The 21,846-nt window shown below is 44.5% G+C and overlaps 1 protein-coding gene across 2 annotated transcripts in view; it reads left to right on the plus strand.

The window, feature by feature from the left end:
* The window catches only part of Gria1 (glutamate ionotropic receptor AMPA type subunit 1), a 314,630-nt gene that overhangs the window by 175,216 nt on the left and 117,568 nt on the right, over positions 1–21,846 (plus strand). For both annotated transcript variants that reach the window (XM_029546554.1, XM_029546555.1), the window contains exons 5-6: positions 3,708–3,761; positions 20,965–21,126. In XM_029546554.1, the coding sequence (XP_029402414.1) occupies positions 3,708–3,761; positions 20,965–21,126 (216 nt within the window). The remainder of the gene's footprint in view (positions 1–3,707; positions 3,762–20,964; positions 21,127–21,846) is intronic.

Genomic DNA, 21,846 nt, shown 5'->3' on the forward strand with positions numbered 1-21,846 from the left:
ATAGCTGCAGCGTTGAAGCAAACAGACTGATCTCAAAGAAGCATAAGTAATCAAGAAACGGGTGAAAATCTGGTCAACGGTCTTAGCCGTGAGGGATGTACAAACCAAATTCACTTTGAGTTTCTGCTTGCTCCAGGCAAGTTGGCTAAAACTGTGCTGGTGAGAGAGCTCAGGGGGTACAGATGCATGGAGCAAAACCTGGAAACCTAAACTTGAGTCTTGGAAACTGCATGGTGGGAAGAGAGGACCAACCAACTCCTACAAGTTGGCTTCTGACCTCTATAGGCACACACCTGTGCAAAGATACACAAAATAAGTAATCGTGCAACTAAAACATTAAGAATCTTTCTGGAATAGAAACTGGAATAGCTGAGATGACGAAAACACTGCTGGGTGTGGGGAGTCAGGCTTTTGAGTTCAGGAAGCAGAGGCAGGCAGTTTGCTGTAAGTTGGAGGCCAGCCTGGTACACTGTGAGTTCGAGGCCAGCCAGAGCTACATAGTGAAACCGAGCCTTGGAAGGCAAAAGAAGAAAGAAATCAAATACTACAACTGCTAGCTGTAAAAAAAAAAAAAAAAAAAAATTCATTTAAAAAATAAAGAAAGAAAAAAAACAAGGCACCTACTACTTGTGGAATGTCAACTGGCCAGGATGACCGTTCCTCAAAAACTGAAAATGTAACTACCATATAAGTACAATCCAGCCACACCAAACACGCCTTTGTCACAGAGACGTAGACACTGTGCTTAATGCAGCATTGCTCAGGACAGCCAAGGTACCCAGCAACAGTTGAGTGAGTGAAGAAAGTACGCAGTATCACTCAGTTTCACTCCAACAGGAATAAAAACAAAATTCTTTCATTTGCAGAAACTGGGCAGAGCTAGAGGGTATCCTGTTAAGTGAGGTAAGGCAAGCTCAGAAAGCTAAGTGCTACAAGTTTCTTTCATAGGCAAAATACAAATTTTAAAACATAAAAATGTATAACTTCAGGGGCTGGAGAGATGATTCAGTGGTTACAAGCACTGGCTGCCCGTCTGACCTCTATGGTCATGGCACACATGTGAGGCACGTATACACATATAGACACTCACATATTATAAAATAAACATAGATTTATATAAATTTATATTGATATGGAAATAAATAAGCCTGAAATAGCTATGTATGTAGCAAAGAGGGTTATTTGAGTAATTTTCTTTGCCAGTGTGTAAGATACTAAATGATATAATCCAGTCACTGGGGACAGAATGAATTCGAGGTGAAAGTCGTCCAGAAGCTCCCAAGGCCATCCATCACACCGTCCTGTTTTATCATCTGCGTGGTGTTTATGGCCTGCTGACGTCTTCTTCGTTCATCTATTTATACATTTACCATCTGGCTTCCTCCTGAAACTGCATCTCAGCTCAGCGAGGTCACTGGAACCTTGCCTTGCTGTCTGAGCTATATCCCAGCATTACCCAGTGCTTAACATGTCCATGGTCAGTGGGTGTTTGTTGAACTAATCACTGCAAGCTGTACATAGGGGTGAGTTGAGAGGGCATCCAGAAAACATGCAGAGAGTAGGGGAGACCTGCAGGGACCACTCTTGTTTAGTCCATGGATAAAGAAAGCCCAAAGAATATTTACTGGTGATAAAGTTCGTAAGGTCACTGAGGGGAAGGACCCGACCTTCACAATACCTTTTCCAGTAAATGGCCTTGCGTGCATTTACCTGTGTCTTGCCTACTGTGGTAAGTCTCCCATACCAGATACCTTATTCCATTCCCTGTTCACCGTGCACCAGCTTCATGCAGTTAGGGTTTGATAAGTAATTTCAAGATAAAATGAGTCAAAGTAATAAGACAGTCATTCGATAGGACCCGAGTGGAAGCCACTATCAGGTTGAGATGCACACATCCCTCTTTTTTTATTGGTCCAAAGTCGTCATCTATTGATTTTTTTCCTCTGCTTCCTTCTGCATTCCTATGTTGCAATTTTTTTCTGTGGCTACACGCCCTGGATGTCATGGGCTCCGAAATACCTTTATTTGCTGTTTTGTGTTCATTGGAAGCTAAATGGGCTTTTGATAAAGGTATCTCCTTGTTGAAGAGACGGCATGCCATTTGACAAGAAAATGGAAAAGTAATGAAGAATTATTAATAAAACCATCACCTTGGTGGTTTCTGAGCTCCAGTGTCTGGAATTTCAGTCTCACCACTATTCCGGCATGCACATTGTGTGAGCATGCATTTAATTATTCCCCACATAAAAAAAAATGTGAGCCATAATGCACATATATCCAATTAAGGAGATGTCTGAGTATGGATTTTAATAACCTTGAGAATTTATTCAGTTAGGCCAGGAGCTTGGGTGCCTCTCATATATTTTGTGTCTCTTTGTAGCAGTGCATGGGGAGAGGCATCAAGCAGGGTATACAGACCCAATCCGATGATTTAAAAAAAGAAAGGAAGAAATAGATCACGTTAATATCAGGCTCGCTGCAGCCAGAACCAAGGTGTGCGGCCTCAGCCATTCCTCGTGAGTGGTGTGCCAAGCAGTCCCAGCCAACCTGCGGAAGCTCTCTCCACAAATATTTTCCCTGACTTCAAGATAATTTAAGACAGTCAGCATTTGCTGTGGGATCGGGGTTAGGGGGCTGGGGATATGATTCAAGGGTTAAAGTGCTTACAGTACCAATGTGAGGAGATCCACATAAATGCTGGGGACCTGCTCAGCTCTAATCCCAGTGTCCAGGAGGCAGAGACATGATCCCGGGGCAAGCTGGATAGCTACACTAGCTGTCTTAGCAAGCTCTTGCTTCAAGTAAGACATTCTGCCTCAATATATACAATGCAAACAGCTGAGTAAGATACCTGCCATCAACCTCTGGCCTCTACATGCATGCACACATATGTGTGCTCACACACATGCTTATGTGTATACATAAACAGAAATGCACAATCAAGCAACAAAACAAAAATTGAAAAGGCAGGAAGGGTTTGGGAAACCTAGCTGTTTCCTTTAAAAGTAATCCGTTGCTACGCATAGAGAGTTTGGCATCAGAGACCCCTGTCCTTCGGTTACCAACAGATCACACAGGGGTCTGGGAAAATCATTTGCCCACTTCGGGCCAATTCCATCCAATACAATGAGGTATTAGAGAAAGTAATTCAGTCTTCCCTCGAAATCTCATGTTAAATGATCTATTGATATCTGAATGCTAAATCACTTAGGTAGGAGAAGCCAGAATCCAGAGGCAGAAAGCCGAGATGTTGTCTGCTTGTGGTTTCATGCCCAAGTGACCACCTGAGCAGCCCAGTCACATGCCACCGTGAATAACAGCCAATTCCACGAAACGTAAGAGTCCTACACCTCCTGTGAGGGAAGCTATATGGAAAGAGTGCAGTGGGGACTCAGACTTCCTCCTTGGGGTTGTGGTGATAGTCCCCCCACCCCTAAAACTAGGCAACAGTGATTTCAGATCCTGTATTCACCTTTGCATAGCTGCACCATGTGAAGGAGCTTGAGCTACTGTGTGACTCCTCCTCATCTCTCGCAGATACTAACAGCATCACCGTCAGAGCGTGGTATATGGATGCTGTAGTCTTGTGTGCTGGGGCAGAGAAGTCGCGTTGTAAGTAGCTGGTGCACATCAGCTGCTCTTGTTGTTGCTTTCGTCACTGGAGCTATCTGTGTGACTGATGAGTACCCTCTCGTTGTGTCTTCCAGATTGTGAAGCTCGAAAAGAACGGCATCGGGTACCACTACATCCTTGCCAACCTGGTGAGTAGAGCAGGACAAGCTGTCCAGTCCCGTGCTGAGCCTGAGCTTGCGTCACACCCACCTGATGTAAACCATGTGGGAGGAGGGGGGCGATTCGTTGCGGCATCGCTAAGTCTCAGAGACACCAAATGTAGCTCTTCCCCTCCACCCTTCTGCTCTGGTTTCTTTTCTGTTGTTGGGGGGGGGTGGGCAGGGGGGAACACCATGTCAAAAAGTAACTTAAGGGACAAAGGCTGTTGTTTCAGCTTCCAGTTCCAGGTTCTCATCCATAGCTGTGGGGAGGTCAAGGAAGGAACTTGAAAAAGCTGCTCACAACCCATTCAGGCTGGAACAGAGAGAAATGGACATAGCCTGACTCCCTTGTGTGTGCTCAGCACAACTTCCCCACTTTTATTAATTCAGAGCCTCCTGATTAGACAACAGTGTCGCCCACAGTGGACTGGGGCTTCGCGCAGCAATCCTTAAGAAAGAATCTCCCCCACAGATGTGCCCAGAGGTCAAGCCAATGCAAACAGTCTCTCACTGAGACTCTCTTCCCAGGAGACGAAAGGTTGTGCCAAATCCACAGTTGAAGCTGACCATGACAGTGGTCACAAGTTCCCTTTCAAACTACAGTGCACTGCCTGGGAACTTCTAGCTGTCCTGAGGAGATAGCAGGCTGGAGGCTGAAGGGCAGGCCCTTCCTTATCCATCATTCTAGCACCCTCTTAACAGCTCTAGCTTCAGGAGTGAGGGAAAAAAATCACCACATCTTGGAATGGATGTTAAATGGCTGGATCCAACTGGTTTTGGACATAATGGTTGTTTTACTACTTGGGAGTTCAGACATTTAAATCTTAATTATGTTAAAATTGACAAATCCTTAGCCAAGAACCATCTTACAGTATGTCCTAGATTAATACCAACTTAGAGAGGTTTTTTTGGTTGTTGTTGTTTTTTTCTTTCATTTTATGTACAGTCTGGATAAGCCTGTGTCTTAAAACATGTCTTCACTTTAGCACACTGCAGCTGTTTATTGGGTGCTATTATTTTGCATGCCACAAAGATGGTTTGGTTTCTCAAATCCTTTGCATGCATAGACTTTTGGCATACCCTGCATCTGTCTAAGTTTTCCTTGGCAATTGTCTTTTCTGTCAGGTCTGTTTTTCCTGTGTCATGGTTCCCATTTTTATCTTTTATGTCATAGATGTTGATGCTTCTAGCTCTTATTCTCCATAGTCACAGTATTCTTTTATATTCTGACTCATATTTTAGAGACTTTCTTAATATTAAATCCATAGACTAAACAATCGCACACACTAAACTTACAGGGCTCTGATTCTATGGTTCTGTGTATATTTGTGGGGTTATGAAGTCATCACACCTTCATTTTAAACACGCCATCACCACCACCCACAAAAAGACCCAGGCTTATCAATAATCATTACATGACTCACTCAAAGCTTCTCCAGCCCCACACAATCACGAATGTACATTCTATCTCCTTGTATTCCTTTTGTATTGCCAGATACTAGTCCATTATAAAGAGCCTGTTTTGCACATCCATTACACAGCTGATGAACTTCTAAGTCTTTATCACCTTGGGACTAGTATGAAAACATCTGTGAGATACACCGAGGCAGGGGACTGCTGGGTTGTGCACTAAAGTCTGTGCTTAACCCTTTTCTGAACTCCACAGTTCTTTCCTGAAGTGACTACAGCCACCATCAAACCTGAACCCATAACACACACACACACACAGCTGTGAAGCTATTTCCATTGATGGACACTCCTTGTTCAAAGGGTCTTCGCTGCCCTTGTCTGTCTTCTTAACTTTTCATGCTCCATTCAATTATGATGTTTACCATGTTTTAATCTGTAAGAAAAATTTAAATGAGCTGAACAGGTAGATAGCCACATTCAGTTTTAGTCAGAGTATCTTGTTCTAAATGATGGAGAAAGAGAGACACAGAGAGAGACAGAGAGACAGAGACAGAGACAGAGGGAGACAAATAGAGAGACGGACAAAGAGACAGAGGCTGACAGAGAGAGAGATAGAGACAGAGAGGAAGAGAGAGAGAGAGAGAGAGAGAGAGAGAGAGAGAGAGAGAGAGAGAGAGAGAGAATGAATTGGTATTTTATACTATCTGTGCAAAAAAAAAAAATGTCATTAGTTGAATTAAGGCACATGGTCTGGGTCTAAATGTGGAGTCCAGACATCTGTCAAACCCTTAAATTCTACCCTGCCTGCTCTCCAGCCTTAGCTTATCCTGGTTTTCCCTCTTTTCACCCTCTATAACTCCCTTTCCTTGGCTGCCCCATTACTTCAAAGTTAGGGTTGGAACTCGGAAGAGCTTAATTCAAAAGGTTAATTTAGACTTCCGGTGTCAATGGCTAAATCCATCATCTTTTCAAGATGTTTGCATTTTAATGACTGGTGTCTGTTTGGAATCTTTATGGGGAAGCCAAGCATCTCACCCATAAAAGACCATTTGCAAAAAAAAAAAAAAAAAAAAAAACGGTTTTTAGAACTGAGGAAATCTGTGATAGCCGTCACATCCTAGATCCACAGTGCTGGGTGAGACCATGGAAGCCGGTTCCACCAGAATCTCTCTTACTCGTAAGGAAACCGAATCATCAAGGGAGTATGGCTCAGCCAGTGTCACACAGCAAGCAGTAAGCAGTGTGGGCAGGCTAGCACTAAAGGTTGGTGACATCATCTACTGCTCTAGGACACCCAGATGCTTGGGAAGGCACAGAACCTGCACAGAGGCATGCACAGTTGCCTCTGTTCAAATCACAGAAATGATCCACTGGCCTCAGAGCCTTTGAAGGAAGAACCCATCGCCAGCTCCCATCTGTCACCAAGTGACCCCTCAGCCACAGCATCCCTAAGTCAGCCCCTTGGTATACCCTATCCTTCTGATCCACATTTTTTGTCTTCTGACCTAATGAGTTCCCAGATCCTCACAACTGCCACTAATCGGCTGCAAATTGCAAACACCAACCAGATACGAAAGACTGGCGTGTTCCAATAGATTAGCTGATAATTAGGCTTCAAATTCCTAATTAATTCAGTTTGAAACATGGTGGAGGATGTGCTCAGTTTTCTTTCCCCTTCAGAGGAGTATCATAATTTATAAAATGATATTTTATTTTATTTTTTTTTTAGAAATTCAGCCACATCATTAGCCTGCTGCTGCATGGAGCTGGCCCTCTTCTTCGGGGCACTGAAGCAAGGGGTGCAATTATAGATTAAGGCTTTGGAAAGAATGAGCGTGCTTCCCAGTCCTTTCCACTGGGTCAGAAGGTCTGGGCTTCAGAGCATTCCCTCTGGTCACTTCGGAAAGTGCAGTGGGATTCAGATCACCGCCTGTGGCCAGCTGCCGGGAGGGGGGGGGGGAGGAAAGGAAACTAGAGGAAAGGCAAGGCTTGTGGAGGAGGAGTCAGAAGGATCCAAGCGAAGGATCCAAACCCTGCATTGTGCCCCGATGTCACTCTTGCTTGGCAAGCTTTCTGCTGGCCACCAACTCTCAGACCTCAGTTTACCTATTTGTCAGTTAGCAATAGTAGTCCTCTGTCTTCTTATGGCTGTCATCAGGAAATGACCAAATGTATTGGCTGATGGTGCCCGTGACTTAAGAAGTCAAGTGTACCACACTAGTGGATGTTACTTTAAAAATATTTATTTCATATTTTGAGATTATAATTTAATTAAATCCCCCTCCCTTTTCCTCCACCAAAATCCTCTCATGTACCAATCCCTACTCTGTTTTCACTAACAACATCTATTCATCAATGCACCCTGATCAGTCTGTAGAGTGTTACTTAACATGTACGTTTTCAGAGTTGATCACTGGGTGGTGGATAACCAGTCGGTGTGCGGTTCTCCTGCTCTCAGCCTTTCTTAGTTGTCTGTATGGGGTTGAGGACTCCCGAGCTTTCCCCCATCCATGTTAGCATGTCTACTGCTGTGACCTTTACTCAGCTCATGTTTGGATAGTCATGTTGGTGAGACTATATGGGGAGTAGCTTTTGATATTCCCAGGAGATACAATCACACGGCAAACTTCTTATTCCTCCGGCTCTTATAAGCTCCCTATTCTCTCTTCTACAATGATCACTGAGACTTAAGTGCAGGAATTCTGTTGTGCGTGTATCCATCGGGACTGGGCTTCAAATCCCTGCATTTTGATTGGTTGTGGTTTTCTGTAGCGGTCCTCATCTGTTACAAATAGAAGCTTCTTTGATGATGGGTGAAGACTACACTTATCTGTAGGTATAAGGACAAATATTTAGAATGTAGTTAATGGTGGCTATAGCTTCTCGAAGACCTATGACTTCACTAAGCCTGGGTAGTTGGCTAGTTTTCCAATACGAAGCATGGACCTCTCTCTGCTGAGTGAGCCTTATGTCCAATTAGAAAGCTTTTGGTTACCACTAATGTATATGTGCCACTAGCGCATGTTTAAGGTTGTTGTGACATGTTGGTCCTTGTGCTTCATAGGTATCATAGCTGGATAGGACTGTTGGTTGCTTCCTACCTTTGGAAGCCTGCATGCTGCCTTCTGATAGCATGAAAACTACTCAGTTCCAGATCTGGGGCCTCTGAGCCCTGTATCTGAAATGCAGAGTATCTTCAGCAATAGGGACTTACTGTAGGTGAAAAATTCTTACTAAGGATATGCTAGACTAAATCTACCTGTTGTGTAGGTACATATATCATTTATGTTTGTATATGTGCACTTGCATGCTTATACATCTATTCTTAACCTGTATTATTGACATCTTAGATGAACATTAATGCAACACTAGACTCTCCATCAAGTGAACTTGAATAATGTAGAACTCAGAGTCATTTATCACTACACCTTCACTTTCCCAAACCCATTCTTTTGAGATATAATTCATGTTTTATAATATTTACCTGATTAAAGTAAATAGTCCATGGATTCTTGATATGTTCACAGATTTGTACATTTCCACAATCAGTTTTTTTTTTTTTTTTTAGAAATACAATACTTCTCTTAATTCTTTGAGTTTCATGCAGTTAAGAAAGATGTTCTGGTGGCTGCTCACAGTCAGCTATTGGATGGAATACAGGGCCCCCAATGGAGGAGCTAGAGAAAGTACCCAAGNCCCCAGAGCTCGTGTCTCTAGCTGCATATGTAGCAGAAGATGGCCTAGTCAGCCATCATTGGGAAGAGAGGCCCCTTGGTCTTGCAAACTTTATATGGCCCAGCACAGGGGAATGCCAGGGCCAAGAAGTAGGAGTGGGTGGGTAGGTAGGGAAGCAGGGGCAGGGGGAGGGTATAGGGAACTTTCGGGATAGCATTTGAAATGTAAATAAAGAAAATATCTAATAAAAAAGAGAGAGAAAATAGCGACAAAAACAATATGTTCTGATCATATTTTTCCCACTGTTTCTCCTATCTTCTACCTCCCCCAGGTCCATCCCCCCTACAATCCCCCCCCACCTTTATGTCCTCTTCTGTTTAATGTTTTAATAACCTACAGAGTCTAATTTATATAATATATTTTTCTGGATAAGAGACTCTCCCCTGGAGCATGAATGACCTACCAGGAGCCACGCACAGACTTAAAGAGACTGAATCTCCTTGTTCCAGACATCATCAGTTGTTAATATTTCCTCATCAATAGTTAGAGATGCGAGTTTGTAAGCCCCTCCCCTGTCCATCTTAAAAGACCTGATCTTGTTCAGGTCTCCTTCAGGCAACATCTTTATGGATACCTTGATCGTGTTGTGTCCCAAAGACTGCTTCACAGCAATCTTCCCTACCTCTGGTTCTTAGAGTCTTTTAGCCTCCAATTTCAAGATAGTCCCCGATCTTTGCAGGCAGGGGATATGATATCAATGTCCCCACTTGTTTAGAGAGCACTGGTCCTCTGCACCTTGGCCAGTTGGGAGTTTCTGTGTTAACCACTGTCCACTGCACAAAGCAACTTCCTCGTGGAGGTCTGTGATTTGCACTAACCAATGGGTAAAAGACATACCTTTAGAGGCCAGCCATTTAGCAAAGTGATAGTAATAGGTTCACCCAGGGGACTTAGACACTCCCCAGCCTTGAGTTCTTGCCCAGATCTACAGTTTCAGGCATGTGTCTTCTCCTGTCTATGATCGGTTTAATGTGTCTTCATCATATGACAGGAGAGATCTCTAACCATTGGCCATCATTTCCCTCCTCACTCTTGACTCACATCTATTTTGCCATGCCACACCTCAGCCCAAGACAACCAGGTCCCTGTTTTCTGCCTCTCTCTGCTTATCCACTCCGGAAACACATTTCCACACTCTCCATCTATCTCTGACCTTCTTGATGGCCCCTTGTGACTGCCTTTATAATTACCTCTTCAAATAAAGAAACAAAGGTCAGGTGACTTCCCCAGGGTCACCACATTTATGAAAGGGGGGAGATGGGCTTCTCCATAGTTCACAGAAGCTCTTGTTCTCACTACCGTAACCTGTGACACTTAGTCATAGAACAACTGGGGAGATAGGTGTAGGGGCAAGTCCCTGTCAAGAAGGTGGACTTCAGTGACAGCAGTAAATCCAGAATGCAAACTCAATGGAGTGTCACCCAAACAACCACTTCTAGTCTAGTAGAAGCTGAGGAAGAGATGGTGGGTTCTGGTCACCCACTGATTTTCTAAGGATCTTCAGGTCCAGGGCAGCCAATCATTTATACCCTATGGCCACCACTACCTGCAGAGGCATTTAGTTAGAATCAGATGTTTTGGTCCATACAACAGTTCGTTGATAACCCCAGCTTGGTTTCCTCAGCCGGAGAAGAAACTGTTCTTCAGTGTCTTGCTCACCCACACTGAGAAATCTGTAAGGTCCATCTGTAAGCCCTAACTCACCCACTCCCCTTCCCTCAGCACCATATGGGTCACATTTGCTTCAGAAGCATCTGTTGAGGGAGGCAGGCAGTACAAGCTCTGTTGAAAAGAATAGCTCTCCTATTGGACAGTCCTGGGTTTGATTTCTGGCTTATACTTATCAGCTGAGTGACATTAGTCAAATTCCTTACATTCTCTGAGCTCCCGTTGCTTATGTCTAAAAAGAAGTAAGAATATTAACTGCCTCCTCCAGTAATAATATGAAAATTAAACAAGACGATGATTAGGAAGTGCTTAGGGTAATGCACGACCCCAAATGGGCGCTTAATAAGTGTCAGTAATTACTACCGTAATTACCGTCATCATTGTCATCATCATCATCATCATTACTGGCATTCCTATCTGCAGACAAGACTCCCTCGTTGAGGTCCCTTAGGTCCCTCCTACATCAAAATTCATCTTATTGTTATATGCCGCCATAGCCCCGAGTACCTTCCACTTACCATAATTGAGATTAGGAAAGCCATGCAGATCTGCATGATGCTACAAAGAATGAATTTCTTTTAAAAAAATCACTGAAGAAAGGCAGGAAGGAGTTCAATGTTGAGATGGCTCCTCACAAATGTTTGTGCTCATGCCTCACGTACTTACAAACATTTTGTGTTTGATAAAATAAGCAGAGAAGAGCTGGAGAATTGCTCAGTGACTAAAGCCATTCGGTATTAGAACTAGAGTTCGTATCCCCAGAAACAGTGTGTGAAACAGAAACAGTGGTGAGGGGGGCAATGTCTATAGCAGTAACACAGACCTACAGAAATCATCTGAAACACGAGAATATGACATCAAAGGAGAGGAACTTGGGAGCTCCAGGATATCCAAGCAAGATCAAGACATGGCACCCACCACACGCCAGCATGGGAGTAAAACAATGTGCCCTCTACCTGGTTTCAAGAACTCGAGAGAGCTGGGACTGAAGGTCCCTAAGAACTCTTGTCTTACCAACCCTTCACTTTACAAAAGGGACACTCCTGCTCAGAGAAGCCATCTAGAAGTCCCCTAAAGAATGGGCTGGGACTGCAACCTGGAGTCCCCAGTGTTGTTTCATACATAGTTCTTCTCAGTAGGTTTCAAATTTACCATCTCTTTATATTTTCATCTATTTTACACCATGCATTCAGTGGGTACCTTCTATATGAAGGCTTGTGAATGACTAAAATCATCATTTTACAAAAATGTGTTTTTCTGGAAGTCCTGCCTGGCTTTCTCTGCATAGGAATGTTGAGACTATACAAGAAGATATTGGTTGAGGTCCACCAGTAATTCTAGACATAAGAAGTCACCTTATGTGAGTTCAAAAGGTTGAACTTATTCTGAAGTCTGTTAAGTCAAGAGTCAGCCACAATCCCAACTAAGGCAGGAGTAAGACGGTGGCATTCTCTGGAAGACAGAGCAATCTGACCACATAGGGTGCCTCCAAGCCTTGCATCACCCCAGGCTGAGGATCCTTGACCTTCTACCACAAACTGTCAGCAGTTTATCCTACATCTCAGGACTGAAACCTTCTGCTGATCTTGAGTAAAATTTATATTATTTTGTCTGTGGTGGGGACACGTGCAGGATCATCCTGCTGCTGTGTTTGCAGATATCTGAATATACAGCTACCTCCCCTCCTGACTTCAAGCAGGACTTGATAATTCAACACTAGTGCTTTGTTCCGATGTGGATGGCACGTTTATTAGCTGACTTTCGTACAACTACAACATTCTGTTGACTTATTAGAGACCATGTAAGCTTGTGTGTTACCAGAGATTATATCAGATGAGGGTGCCTTAAAGGATTGGCTTGTTTAGGTGCCTAAAGTGGGAAAATGTGAAGATGTTTATGCAAAGACACGGCTGTTTGAGGACACAATCAAGTCGTCAGCTGAAGAGTATTTCTCGGATTCCCTTTTATCAATATTCATCAGCATACACCTGTGTGATTGTAGAATTTTAGACAAAGCCAAAAGCACCCTCAGGAGAGAAGTCAGCTGGCCCAGAAGTCTCCACACTCGGGGGGTTGAAGCTCTGCTTTCAGATGGAATCTTGGGGAGAAGCCTACTGTGTCAAAGATTAATAGTAAGACTGCCTTAGCAGGCATAAGAGTCAGATGGTGGGCCTCTGTCTTCTGTTCCTTCCCCTAAGGTAGAATGGTGACCTTTGACCAACATAGAATGATGACCCAGCCTGTTTCTAGGACATATCTTGAAGGATTATTGATCTGACAGGTGTCTTTGATAAGTCAATAACTATGCACATGTAAAGGTTAAGACGGATGCCCTAGAAAAAAAGAGTTCATGACCTTCAAAGACAAGGCAGGGAGTTACGTGATTATTCCTAAAACTCCCTTCCTGGCACTTTTATCTCTGACCTGGTTCACAATAAAACGGACATAGAAAAGTCAAACAAAAGACCCCTTTAGTCCTTGAGACAAAAGATGAGACCAGGCGGTCCCAGGATGAATACTTGCAAGGAAGTCAGGAACAGAGACAGTTCTGTTTTTTCACTTCTCTGCATGTTCTAAACATGCCACCTGTGGTCATTTGAATAGGTTTGACACCCCCCCCACACACACTCATGTATATGAATGCTTGACCCATGGGAGTGGCACAATTTGGAGATGTGGCCTCATTGGAGGAAATGTGTCACTGTGAGGCTGGCTTTGAGGTCTTCATGCTCAAGCTTTGCCCAGTGTGGAAAGAGAGCCTCTCCACCTAGTCAGAAGACTAGACTCCTCCGGGCTGTCTTAGGATCAAGATACAGAACTCTTGGTTCCTCCAGCAGCACTATGTCTTCCTGTACACTGCCGTGATTCCCGCCATGATGATAACGGATTGAACTCCTGAACCTGTAGGCCATCCCCAACTAAATGTCCTTATAAAAGTTGCCTTGGTCATGATGTCTCTTCCCATCAGCAAAACCCTAACTAAGACATCACCCTGCACCAGGCACTGTTTGTGGACCCTGTGGGGCTGTGATCTCTGCCTTTGAAGAACTCAGAACCTCAAAAAACAAATAAATACAGGACTAGAGGGCCAAGAAGCTAATGCTTCACTTGGCAGCATACATTAGAGGCACTGAAGTTAAACATCCTGGTCTCTGAGAGACCTCCTCCCTCATGCGAGGATAAAGCTTCCTGCCCCGATACAGACTCCCACACAGGACAGGAGATGAATAAACAGGACAGGAGATGAATAAACAGGAAGCTAGGTGGCTGGAAGCCAAGTTGGAGAGTCACCTTACCCTCTCCATCTCTCTCTAGCCACACTAGTTTGAAAGAAGCCAACCCACTAAGTTTTCTCATTCCCAGTTTGCAAGTGTTAATAGAAGGACCTGCTTCTTGATGTGCTTACAAGGTTTAAACGTGATCATCTGAGCCATGACCCCATGGGAATGCCTGCTACCTTGTTTGGTTCAGGCTGATTCATGCAAAAAAAAAAAAAAATGCAATAGCTGGTGTTATCAATTTAACAAAAAAATCAGTCTCCACTGAGATCTGACTGCTCATCTATCTTGGCAGAGCCGTAGAGAACAAATTTCCCACCTCTTTCCCATGACAACCCTCCCAAGAGTTGAGCGCATCCTTCGCCTACCCTCTTAGTCTTCCATTATGTTTCAGGCTAGTTCTTTCTGCTCTTGCCAACCCTTCCTGATAGAAGGAGACTTCAAACCATACAGTCCTGTGACTGCTCTCTGCACAGAGCTGTCATCTGAGATATTTCTCTGACAATTCGGGCGGGCTGGGGGGAGAAACTTGACATGCTCAACCTGCGCCATTCAGATTATAAAGTACAAGGTTTTTGATTTGGTCTGATCTTACCTCCTCTTGATCTCAAGGGGCTGTGTTGGAAGGGCCTTTCCCCATGAGCTGGTGCTGGCTTAATAAGCCTTCATTTTGATGCTGAACCTGAGCATTTCAGAATGTCCCCTCTCCTTTCTGCTGGGTGCAAGCTCAGACAGGATGGTGAGGGCTGAACAGCAGGTGGGAGACCCTTTTTAAGGATCCCAGCAAAAAGGAAACTTATGCTTTGAAGGCAAAGCCTGTTAGCCTGAAAGTGCCGGGCTGTGGGCTGGGGAGACAGCTTAGTCAGTGAAGCATTTGCCTCACAAGCTTAGGAATCTGAGTTCAATCCCCAGAATTTACACTAAAAAGCCAGGTAGCATTGTGACTAGCATCACAAAACCTGCTACACTCATAGCCTGGTCCTCCACCAAGGGCTGTCCTGGGTGTGGACAAAGGGCAGAGGGATCATTTACAGACTCCAGATAAATCAGTACTTAAGCTATGTCTGCACAGCAGCTGGAGATGGTTGTGTCCAGGAGAATCCCAACGGTCATGCTTACAGACCACGGATAAAGGCTGCTCTGGCCAGACCTTTTTTTCTGGGATGCTAACTGTACACTGTTATAGGAGGGGCTTTGGTCCTATTTGACTGGGGTAATGGATCCACCCTCCTAAATCTCAAGTCCCATGTTCGCCATGAGCTGGCAGTGTGACATGTCGATAAAGACACCAGACTGTATGGTTAGGGAGTTCACAGAGGTCTCTGAATGAGGTCAAAACAGAAACAGAGGTGAATCCTTTCGGTGCCTTATGCAAATGAGCTACTGGATCTACCGACCAGTTGTCTCTCAGACTACATGTGGGATTAAGCTGGATGACATATACAAAACATTAAAATGAATGTCCGTCTTGGTAGGGGAACTAGGAAAGACTGAAAAATACGCCCCACGATAACTCTTGGCTGCTTGCTTAACTTTTATGTTTCTACATCAGTAACCCTACAGTCCCCAAAAGGTGGTTTAGATAAAGTTAGATCACATACACGAACCACCATTGTTTTATTGTCTTACGAGCTGTGCTTCGGGACTATGCTGCAGTCTACTGCTGACCCTCAGCCCCAGACTAAGAGGCAGAGTAAGCTGAACTCTTGGACCAAATTAGAATGTGATTCCTCAAACCCTACCACCCCATTCTGTGACTTCACTGACTCCTTCTCCCAGGACCAATGACATCCAACCAGAGAGCACATTGGCTTTATTCACAGTTTGTTGTTATTTTCTAATGGCATTTAAAAGGTAAAAGTTTATGACAGAAGTATCTATAATATAACAAGCAAAACCCTGTGTTTTCTTTCCTTCCCACCCCTGGTCCTGGGGCCCAAACCAATCTCAAGCAAGTATGAAGTTGCATCTTCCCCGTCTTCCATTATTCTGGCTTTGTCTTCCACACATCTACACACACACCTGCACCTCTTTTCCCTGCCTCATCAACCCCATGGCCATCTATGGCTCCCATTAGCTTTGCAATGATGGAACATTTCGGCTAACCCCTCAAACTTACCCAGCCTCTCCTTAATGACTGGGGTTATGCTATTTTTGTCTAACTTTTCTGATAATTATCTTCATGACTTTTAAATATATTTAACCTTGAGTCCTGACTCATTGGCATTAACATTTTGTCAAAATCATGATCTCCAGTTCCCTTCCTGGAGCTGTGGATTGACAGTCCTTCTGGGGAGCTATTCTACAAGCACCCTCATGTGCACCAGGTAGACCCCTTGTCCCTCAGATTATGAAGCGTCCTCAAGAATACGCTTCCTTAGCCATGGCCTCTGCCCCTGGATAAAGATAAAAGGCAGAACATCATGGGGAAGCCACTGCGATACAGAGATAGATTCTGAAGAAGCACACAGAAGCAAGACAATCTGCCTGCCTCAGGAGCACCTTCTGCCCAGAGCCCCACATGGCCCAGGCTGCAGTAGACATCTATATAGCCAAGGCTGGTCTTTAAGTCTTGATCCTCCTACATCTACCTTCTGAATAATGGGATTACAGGCATGTGTCACCAAGCCACTTTCAATAACAGTCACTCTTCAAAGAGTAGCAACTGGTGCCAGGACTCAAGAGACAGTTAAAGGGTAGAAGACCTAACTTTGGGTGTCAAGTACTTGAAAAGGCAAACACCTGTAGCCTTTGTCATTCTTTTTCAACAACAATGGTGTTTAGAACAATGGAATCGGCAGTTAGGGATACATTATCAAATATGCAGCATGGCTTGAACAAAATCATGACAATGACAATTAATAGCTAAAACTTCTAAAACGCCGTAATTAACATCATGGCATCCTTAAACACATTAGATAATGGCATGAATAAGATAGATAAAGAAAATGCACAACTTACCAAATAGTACCCTCATGGGTTTTTAATAAAATAGCAAAGGAAATTGGAAAATGATTTAATTAAACCTATTTAGTAGACATACTGGGGAAAGAGAGTTAGCTGGATCTCACAATTTCCTAGCAGGCAAAGAGTGAATGCCTTTATTTCCCTTCTTAATCAAGACCACATTTCTCTATTGACCAAGTCTATGCTCCTGTGTTGTGGAGAAATCAAGTCTAGTAACTGAGTCTCTTTTGTGATTAGGACATCCTAGAGGTCAATGTTATGATTCCCAGCATGTAATCTTGCATTGGAAGGGAGATGTCAGCTCCTGAATGTACAGAGATCCCCAAGTGACTTCCTGGTTTGGGTTCTCGTGGTGACTATTGAAAAAGGAAGTTTGTACCTGTTCTTTTCCTGGGTTATAAGTGTGGGGTTGGAGAGGCCCGTCAGCTTGATTATGTGTGACCCAGGATTGGCTCTACTAATATTGTCATCAGGCTTGCTGGTGACAAAACTGAGCTGCGTTTCTGTTTGAACAAATCACCATTCCACTTGGCCTTCATTATGCTGGGGAGGGAAAGTCAGTAGGGATGCCTGGGAACTTGTTACAGATTGCAAGTGACAGGGTCTGACCGTGGGAGATAATTTTCATTTCATTCTCTCAATCGCTACTTTGCGAACAAGATGTTCTTTTTAAAAGTCTCTGAAGAGTAGGGAAAATCTCCCAACTGTGTGCTGGCTTTTAACCAGTGGTGAGGCGGCTGTACTCTTACATGGTATATTGCCACCAAATGCCGGTTGGGTAGCAGAGCCAAATCCTGACTGGTACCATTGTACAAGCCAGTTACCTCTGTGTCACTCTGAACTGTGACTTTGGTACAAGTTAATCTCAACTGATTAAAATCACTCACTGGCAGCTGTTGCCTGCTGGTCATGTTTCCCCTGGCTAATTGGCACACCTGCTTGAGGGACAGTCTCTAGCTTTATTCTGTCTCACAGCAAGAAAGGATTGAGCGTCTGCCCTGGGCTGGGCATTTATGGAGATGCTAGTTGCTAGGACCCATTAGTTAACCAGATGGAAATTGAAACTGTTCCCACCTTCAGTGGTTGGCATGCCAATGGGAAGAGAGAGGACAAAAAGAACAATGAGGAAAGATGCTCTCCGTGGTGACAGGTGCTCCAGAGAAGCAGTAGGCTCGACATTGGAATGAGCCAGACTGAGTGTTGGAGGAAACCCAACTGGGGTTCTCCCATAAGCAGGGCCCAAAGCTAGGCTTCAGGAAGAAGCAAGCACTAGGTTCTAATCCTAGAAACACAGTAGGGATGCACAGTAAAGAAGAGAAGGGAGGCACTGAGACACATTCTCAAGAAGTCCCACCCCTCACTTTACCTATGGATGTCAGTATGGAACAATCCACCACCTTAGGCCCCAGCAGAGGATAGTAGGCTGGCATCTACTAGCTCCACAGCTGTCACTGCCATAGAGACATCCCCAGGCATGTGAGCCCAACATGTCTGGCCTCCTCTGCATGCAGGTGGGGTGGCAGGTGTTTGCAGTTAGTGCATAGCATGAAATGGCAGTGTGTAACTGGGATTGGAAATAAAGAGGGCCAACAGTGTCTGCTGTGGGGCAGGAACTGGTTCTTCAGATGAGGGGACAGGAGTGGGCTCTCTAGAGAGATGCTATGCTAGCTAGGATCCCAACTCTGGAAAAGGGTCAAGAATAGATGGCATTCCTAGACTGGAAGCAAGGACAAAGGCTGAGTGAGACTGAACTGAGATTGAACTCGTCTATAAAGTAGAGTTCATAGCAGTCATGGACTGTCAAAGGCACTGGTGGAAAAGGGAGGTCTTGGAATCATTAAGTCCATTCTTTCGGAAATTGCTACAGACAAGCCCTGGGGTCCTGAGGGAGAGCCAGGTCCAGTGCACGGACCTCTGCTGCCAGCTGTGGGTTTCCCTGTGCAGGCACACTTCCTCAGCTCTTTCTTCTAGTCTATTTCTGTTACATCAGTGGGCACTTTCCCTAATCCATGGAGCCAAACACACATGCGTTTTTACAATCCCTGCTCATCATCCTCTAGCGAGGTACTAATTATAATGGATAAAACAAAGAAAGAAACAAGTTAACACAAGCTGTGTATGACCTCTGTCTGACCTCATCTCCTCCCAGAAATCTTTCTCACTATGCCTTCCAGTCACATCAGCTCCTTTACTGTTTCTGGAACATTCCAAGCGGCCTCCTACCCCCTAGGCCTTTGCTCAGTGTGCCCCACCTAAGTATCCCATAATTCACACATGGGGCTCTACTTCTACTAATGAGACCCCACAGACAGGTCATCTGGACTATCTCTCTCCCCATCCACAAATCCACTTTCCCTCTTCATAGGTGTGTGGCTACTACAGAGCACTCACAGCTACACAGCATTGTGTGGTATGTTTTCTTGTCTACAGTGTGATTTCCCCTACTAGAATATAAGGTCTACAAGGGAGGGAACTTATCCACTCTAAATTCTCAAAATAGTGTGTTTGGTGATGAGTTTGGAGAGGGGTTGGAGAAAGGAGTGAATTATTTAACCAAAGATCTCAGCTCTGACCCCTTCCCTGTCACTAACTTGGTGAGCAGCTTTGTGGGCACTGAACCTCCCTTTCTGTTTTAGTTTCTGTGTGTGGCAAACAGACAAGTAAGCTGAACCTTATAAAGGACTGGAATGAGGCCACAGACATGAAAGTACTGTTCATTGTTGAGTATATTATATAAATGCAGGGCTTTCTTTTAAGTTCAAGGCTTCCTGGCTTTCAGTGAGTTTTGCTGAATTGGAAAGAAATTCCATTTGCAATCAAGAATTGTTCATGAATGACAGAGGTGGCCAGGCCTCCTCCAGGAGAACTGGTCCAGTTCACTGTACATGAAAGAGCGCAGTGAGAGGTGACGACCCCCACCAGAAGCCAGCCCCCTTCACAGACTTGCTGGTGACCTTGGGAAAGTAGCAGGCACTTGTTCCCAGCACACTTCGCACATCTCCTCTCTCTAAAGGTGAAGCAGAGTGGTGACCAAGGACAACCTTCCTTCAAATTTTTTTTTCCCTTGGCTTCTTATACCTTGCCCTCTTAAGAGTCTTGAGGAGAGGTGGGAGGGGGACTGGGATGAAAGGAGAGAGGAGAAACTTCAGTCAAGGTACAGTAGATAAGAGGAGGGGGGTAAATCTGGACCATTGAGATAACTCAGAAGAAAAGGAATTTGTCACACTAGCCCAGAATCCTAATTCAATCACCAGAACCTATATAGATGTGGAAGAGACTAGTCTCTATTCAATTCCTTTCTGACCTACACACACACACACACACACACACACACACAAACACACACACAAACACACACAAACACACACACACACACATTGATGCATGCAGACAAGCACACACATTCTGCACATAATATTCTCCAGACACAACCGATGAGCTGCACATATAAACGCATAGTGATTGTGATAGGATACACAACCCCTGCGTAAGTTTAAGCCAGACAAACCCCCAGTGTGAAGATGGGAGGAAGGCATGAATTCCTACCCTAGCCAAGAAGTTCTTGGCAACGCCTAGGTGCTAGGAGAGTCTGTGCCCTTGAAGAAAATGGTGCCTGGTAGGTTGTCCGTGTTTCAGGAGTTGGCCCCACACCCAAGTATATGCACAGTACAACTTGAACACAGTGGGTTAAAACGTAAAAGTGGGGACACAAAGTTACTGGATAGGGAAGAGCTGATCCAGAAGGAACTGCAAGAGGGGTTGGTATGATCAAAATAAACTGTATAGAATTCTAAAAGAAATAACAACAGATTTTTTTTTTAAATCCCAGTCATTCATTGATTGTCACTCTGGTGACATGGTCTCTATTTCATCCTTTCTCCAAACCTTCAGGCTCCATCATAAAAACAATGAACAAAGCATCTTGGTCCAAGTTAGTATAAGCCAGCCCTCCTACGTTCCAGATTTGCCATCTTTGCCTCTGTGCCAACTTTGTGTAAGAAAGGGGGCAACAATTGTTGTCTACATTCAGTCTTTTCTGCCCTGTGGAGCAGGAGAGAAAGCCTCGTGCATCTGAACTGTGTGAGAGACCTGCCCAGGCAACAGGTTCTGATTCTCCCTTTCTTCTTCCACAGGGCTTCATGGACATCGACTTAAATAAGTTCAAGGAGAGTGGAGCCAACGTGACAGGTTTCCAACTGGTGAACTACACAGACACGATCCCAGCCAGAATCATGCAGCAGTGGAGGACAAGTGACGCTCGGGACCACACCAGGGTGGACTGGAAGAGGCCAAAGGTGTGAAAATGGATACCCCACCCCCATTTTTCCTTCCTTAGCCATCTCCTGAAGAGCAGAGCATTCAGAAAGGAGATGGCTCTTCTAAGAAGCAAAAGACAACATTAGTATGAGGGTCAGGCATCCCAGTGGGACAGAAGTTGGCAGCCCAGGGCTTGTACCATTGCTGCACATTCACCAAATATTCCCCAAGTCTTATTCTGTTATGCTCAGCATTTGACATCTGCTTTATAGTACAAGAAGGCTACATGGACTTCAGCCATGATGGCAGCATCCCACCCAGCATCTGATAGGTGATTTTTGTCAGTGGGACAAAATACCAGAGAAAATCTGTCTAGGAAGAAAAATCTATTTTGGCTCACGGTTTCTCTGTGTGGCCAGCTGGCTCTATTGCTTTATGGGCTGTGGCAAGGCAAGAACATCATGGTGGAAAGACACAACGGAGGGAAACTTCTCTTTCAAGGCATCCAAAAAGTGGGGGTTCTGGAAGGGGGCCAAGGATAAGTTCCAGCCTGCTAAAGTACATACTCAGTAACCCACTTCCCCCAAGGGACCCCCTGCCTCCTGATTTCCACCACGTCCCAATGATGCCACTGCGGTATGAGTTCATTGGTGTGTTAATCCCTTGAATGTGTCAACTGACTATGTCAGTGTCCTTATGATACAGTTGCCTTACAAAGCTCATTTCTGGGGACCATGCCTTCACCATGAGGGGTTTTC

Source organism: Mus pahari, chromosome 14 (genome assembly GCF_900095145.1).
Source record: "Mus pahari chromosome 14, PAHARI_EIJ_v1.1, whole genome shotgun sequence".
In the NCBI taxonomy this organism is placed as follows: domain Eukaryota; kingdom Metazoa; phylum Chordata; class Mammalia; order Rodentia; family Muridae; genus Mus; species Mus pahari.